The sequence below is a fragment of the Amblyraja radiata genome, chromosome 8 (assembly GCF_010909765.2).
Source record: "Amblyraja radiata isolate CabotCenter1 chromosome 8, sAmbRad1.1.pri, whole genome shotgun sequence".
In the NCBI taxonomy this organism is placed as follows: domain Eukaryota; kingdom Metazoa; phylum Chordata; class Chondrichthyes; order Rajiformes; family Rajidae; genus Amblyraja; species Amblyraja radiata.
In genome coordinates this window covers 76,655,415-76,661,474 of record NC_045963.1, presented here as the reverse complement: position 1 = coordinate 76,661,474, position 6,060 = coordinate 76,655,415, and the positions used below count along the sequence as shown (strand labels likewise).

General features: G+C 49.6%; 1 protein-coding gene across 1 annotated transcript in view; it reads right to left on the bottom strand.

Annotated features, from left to right (window-relative positions):
- sptlc3 (serine palmitoyltransferase long chain base subunit 3) overlaps window positions 1–4,467 on the bottom strand; it is a 59,884-nt gene extending 55,417 nt beyond the window's left edge. Inside the window, exon 1 of the mRNA XM_033026422.1 lies at window positions 4,216–4,467. Coding sequence (XP_032882313.1) covers window positions 4,216–4,467 — 252 coding nt within the window. The remainder of the gene's footprint in view (window positions 1–4,215) is intronic.
- Window positions 4,468–6,060: the final 1,593 nt, after the last annotated feature.

Sequence of the window (6,060 nt, the reverse complement as noted above, 5' to 3'; positions counted from 1 at the left end):
TCGACCCGAAACGTCACCTATTCCTTTTCTCCAAAGATGCTGCCTGACCCGCTAAGTTACTCCAGCTTTCTAATGTGAATAACGTTTAGTGCCAGGTAGAGCCAGTATCGTCCGATCAAAGATAGTCCCAGGGTCTCCAATGAGATAGATAGATTGTAGTTCAGGACTGCTCTCTAGTTGTGGTAAGATGATTCAGTTTCATTTCTGTGGGAAATATAACCACCACAACCAAAATGCGTTATAAACATCCTATCCCCCCCTGGTCCAATCACTCCCCCACCTATGTCCGAGACACCTCACACGCTCTTCATCTCCTCAATGACTTCCGTTTTCCAGGCCCCCTCTCCCTCATCTTTACTATGGATGTCCAGTCACTCTACACCTCCATCCCCCACCAGAAGGGTCTTAAAGCCCTCCGTTTCTTCCTCGACCGCTAAACCAGCCAATTTCCGTCTACCAATACTCTCCTCCGCCTAGCAGAGCTGGTCCTTACCCTCAACAACTTCTCATTCGACTCCTCCGACTTCCTCCAAATACAAGGTGTAGCTATGGCCATCCGCATGGGCCCCAGCTATGCCTGCCTCTTTGTAGGGTATGTCAAACAATCCCTGTTCCAGGCGTACACTGGCCCTATCCCCGCAGTCTACCTCCACTACATTGATGACCGCATCGGTGCTACCTCCTGCACCCATGCAGAACTCGCTGACTTCATCAACTTCACCATTAATCTCCATCCGGCACTTAAATTCACCTGGACCATCTCCGCATCTCCCTACCGTTTCTACATCTCACCGTCTCCATCACAAGAAAAAGCTGAAGAAGGGTCTCGACCTGAAACGTCACCCATTCCTTCTCTCCGGAGATGCTCCCTCACCCGCTGAGTTCCTCCGGCATTGTGTAATCTACCTTTGATTTTACCAGCATCTGCAGTTCTTTCTTACTATATCCGTCATAAACAGGTTCACGATAACAAGGGCACCCTGCAACTCTCACCAGGTAACACCCCAGTGAATCTCTGTGATGGAAGGTCTTGCCTGGGTCTGACAGGATGTGAATGAGTGAAACTTCTAATATTAATGTACATTTGGTAAACCCAAGATACGGAGATTGGATTGCAATGGTGCAGCTGGTAGAACCGCTGCCTCATGGCGTCAGAGACCTGGGTTCAATCCTGACCTTGGGTGTTGTCTGTCTGTGGTGTTTGCACGTTCTCCCTGTGACCGCGTGGGATTCTTCTGGGTCTGAAGAAGGGTCTCGACCCAAAACGTCACCCATTCCTTCTCTCCAGAGATGCTGCCTGTCCCGCTGAGTTACTCCGGCATTTTGTGTCTACCTTTCTTCCGGGTGTTACGGTTTCCTCCCACAATCCGAACACGCGCGGGTTTGTAGGTTAATTGGCCTCAGTAAATTGCCCCTAGTGTATAAGTAGCGGACAAGAAAGTGGGATAACCTAGAACTTCTGAACCTTCTGAATTTTGTAGTGGGCAGGCAGGGCAGTACTCTGCATATCGCCAGCTTGGACAATTTAACATTTTATCAAGCCAATTAACCTACAAACCTGTACGTCTTTGCAGTGTGGGAGGAAACCGAAGTTCCCGGAGTAAACCCACGCAGACCACGGGGAGAACGTACAAACTCCACACAGACAGCACCCGTAGTCGGGATTGAACCCGGGTCTCTGGCGCTGCATAGAACTGGCGTGAACGGGTGATCGATGGTCAGCGTGGACTCGATGGGCCAAAGGGCCTGTTTCCGTGCTGTATCTTTCAAGCAATCAAACTATTCAAAGAAAGCAGTGATGTTTTTTACAAAAAAATACAGCACAAAATTCATAATTGAGTCTGAAGAAGGGTCCTGATCCAACACATCACCTATCCTTGTTCTCCAGAGATGCTGCCTGACCTGCTGAGTTACTCCAGCACTTAGTTTCCTATTTTGTAAATCAGCACCTGCATTTCCTTGTTTCTACATAATTGCTGATTCTCAGAATCCTACTGTCGTTTTGGTAATCGAACAATCAATGGTTTCAAAGTCTGGGATGAGTATTCCACCTCAGCGAAAGCTATTCAAAGTCCACTTGCATTACACGTGGCCTGTTAGTTTAGTTTAATGGAAACGGGCCATTCGGCCCACCGAGTCTGCGCCGACCAGCGATCATACACTAATCATACAGACTAGGGACAATTTACAGAAGCCAATTAGCCTACAAACCTCCACGTCCGTGGAGTGTGGGAGGAAACCGGAACACTGGCTGCTGGGTGGTGCAGCGGTAGAGTTGCTGTCTCACACCGCCACATGCCCGGGTTCGATCCTGACTACGGCGCTGTCTGTACGGAGTTTGTACGTTCTCCCCGTGACCTGCGTGGGTTTTCTCCGGGTGCTCCGGTTTCCTCCCACACTCCAAAGACGTGCAGGTGTGTAGGTTAATTGGTTTGGTATAAATGTAAATTGTCCCGAGTGTGTGTAGGGTTGTGTTAGTGTGCGTGGATCGCTGGCCGGTACGGACTCGGTGGGCCGAAGGGCCTGTTTCCGCGCTGTATCTCCAAACTAAACTAAACACCCGAAGAAAACCCTTGCGTCACAGGGAAAACTCTGTACAAACTCCGTACCAACAGCACCCGAGGTCGGGATCAAATCTGCGTCTCTGGCAAGGCCGCAACACTACCGCTGCGCCACTGTGCCGCTGCATGTCATCTTTTGTAAACTAGCATCTGCAGCTCCTTGTGTCTAAAGTATAATGGTTAATGCTGCTCCCCGCATTAGACAATAGACAATTGGTGCAGGAGTAGGCCATTCGGCTCTTCGAGCCAACAATGCCATTCAATGTGATTATGGCTGATCATCCCCAATCAGTACCCCGTTCTTGCCTTCTCCCCATATCCCCTGACTCCGCTATCTTTAAGAGCCCTATCTAGCTCTCTCTTGAAAGTATCCAGAGAACCGGCATCCACTGCCCTCTGAGGCAGAGAATTCCACAGACTCACAACTCTCTGTGAGAAAAAGTGTTTCCTCGTCTCCATTCTAAATGGCTTACCCCTTATTCTTAAACTGTGGCCCCTAGTTCTGGACTCTCCCAACATCGGTAACATGTTTCCTGCCTCTAGCATGTCCAAACCCTTAATAATCTTATATGTTTCAGTAAGATCCCCTCTCACCCTTCTAAACCCCAGAGTGTACAAGCCCAGCCGCTCCATTCTCTCAGCATATGTCAGTCCCGCCATTGCTCCTCAGCAGTCTGCATCGTGAAGATCATACCTATTGCCCACATTTAAACTCCACGTAGGTACATATGCCCGCCCTTTCCAGTGTGTTTAAGTATAAACACACAACGCTGATATCATTTGGCAGGTCAGATAGCAGCTGTGCATTGGGAAACTCCATGACCTGTTTGTGAAGGACTCAAAAATGTTAAAGATATATTGGATAAATGGTTCAAACAAGGGTGGTCCGGTGGTGCAATGGTAGAGTTGCTGCCTCACGGCGCCAGAGACCTGGGTTAGATCCTGACCACGGGTGAGTACATTCTCCCTGTGACCGCGTGGGTTTCCTCCAGGTGCTCCGGTTTCCAGCCACACGCCAAAGATGTGCCAGATTATAGATTGTAGGTTGTAAATTGTTCCTGACGCGTAGGGTAGTGCTAGTGTAACGGGGTGATCGCTGGTCAGCGCGGATTCGACCGGGCCGAAGGGCCTGCTTCCCACACTGATCTCTAAAGTAAGGTCTAAAATAGATCCATGAGAATGGAACAAAAGAGTTGCAGGTTTGTAGGTTAATTGGCTTCTGCAAATTGCCCCGAGTGTGTAGGATAATGCAGATGATGGACCTCTGCGCAGTCTTCATCAACTTGACAAAGGCCTTTGACACGGTCAACTGGGAGGCTCTGTGGCTGATACTTCATAGAAACATAGAAAATAGGTGCAGGAGTAGGCCATTCAGCCCTTCGAGCCTGCACCGCCATTCAATGTGATCATGGCTGATCATCCAACTCAGTATCCTGTACCTGCCTTCTCTCCATACGCCCGGATCCCTTTAGCCACAAGGGCCACATCTAACTCCCGCTTAAATATAGCCAATGAACTGACCTCAACTACTTTCTGTGGCAGCGAATTCCACAGATTCACCACTCTCTGTGGGAAAAATGTTTTTCTCATCTCGGTCCTAAAAGACTTCCCCCTTATCCTTAAACTGTGACCCCTTGTTCTGGACTTCCCCAACATCGGGAACATTCAGAAGCTGGGCTGCTAAAAAAAGTTCTCCCTGATCATTGGCCTCCTCCGTGATGGCATGACAGGCACAGTTGTGGTCAACGGCGAAACGCCTGCACCTTTCGACATCTCCAATGGTTGCGTTCTGGCCCCTGTACTCTTCAACCGCTTCTTCAGCTGTGTCCTGTGTCACGCACTCCAGGACGTTGGCCGTGGCGTGTACCCGAAGTATCGTCTGGACGGATCTACCGTTGACCTTCATCGCCAAAACCAAGATGCACGAACGGCTCATTCTCGAAGGCCTTTTTGCGGATGACTGCGCCCTCGTGGCTCACGAGGAGTGTGACCTCCAGTTCATTGTCACCAGGTAACGGCACTCACGTGAGGGCGATCCGGCTCGGGGCTGGAATGGTGCTCCGGTGGCTGGGACGGTGTTCTGGCGGCGGTGGCCTGAGTCCGGGGTTCGGCCGCGGGCCAGCGGCTGCGTCAGCAGGACTGGTGGGCGGCAGCTTCGACCACCCCGGGCCGCGGTGTTTGAGCCGCGGGACAGTTGTAACATCGCCCGGGGGGTATCGCCTCAGCGCAGAGGGAGAAGAGGAGGGAAGAGACTGGAGACCTAAGACTTTTGCCTCCATCACAGTGAGGAGATGTTGGGTGGACTCACTGTGGTGGATGTTAATATGTGTTTAGTGTTGTTTTTTATTGTATTGTATTGTATGTATGACTGCTTCAATTTCGTTCAGACTTCGGTCTGAATGACAATAAAGGCTATCTAATCTAATCTAATCTAATCTAAGTTTGCGGAAGCAGCACAGGCTTGTGGTCTCACAATGAGCATCAGCAAGACGGAGGTCATCCACCCTTCGAGCCAGCACCGCCATTCAATGTGATCATGGCTGATCATCCACAATCAGTACCCCGTTCCTGCCTTCTCCCCATATCCCCTGACTCCGCTATCTTCAAGAGCCCTATCCAGCTCTCTCTTGAAAGCATCCAGAGAACCGGCCTCCACCGCCCTCTGAGGCAGAGAATTCCACACTCACTACTCTCTGTGAGAAAAAGTGTTTCCTCGTCTCTCTCCATTCTAAATGGCTTACCCCTTATTCTTAAACTGTGGCCCCTGGTTCTGGACTCCCCCAACATCAGGAACACAGCTGAGAGCCGTTGCCTCCTTCAAATACTTGAGAAGTGTAATATCTTCTGATGGTTCCCTGGACAAGGAAATCTCAACGAGAATCAACAAAGCCAGTCAAGCCCTTGGACGACTGCGTACACGAGTGCTGAACCAGCACAACATCAAGTTGTCAACTAGACTCAACGTCTACAAAGCAGTTGTGCTTTCCAGCCTGCTCTATGGGCGTGAAACGTGGACCTCGTATAGGAATCACATCCGTCGACTTGAGAAGTTCCACGTGTGCTCGTTGCAGTCCATCATGGCAGGACAAAGTGCCCAACCTGGCAGTATTGGACAGATCCAGCTTCAGGATCGAGGCAATGATCATCAAGTAAGTAAGTAAGTAAGTAAGTAAACTTTATTTATATAGCGCATTTTAAGACAATTTGCATTGACCCCAAAGCGCTTCACATAATTTAAATAATAATAAGTTCCATAGAAAAAGGTTTTTAAAAAAAATGAAAAAAAGTGGACACAACATATTAAAGAGTTCAACACAAACATCCCCCCACAGCAGAATCAAAACATTTCCACTGCGGGGGAAAGGCACCAGAAAGTTAAGTCCTCTTCCTCTGTGAAACATCCCGAGGTCAGCACAGCTCCGATAGAGTGGGCACGTCATCTGATGGATGAAACCCACATGCCTCGACAGGTCTTCTACAGCGTGCTCTCCCAGGGACA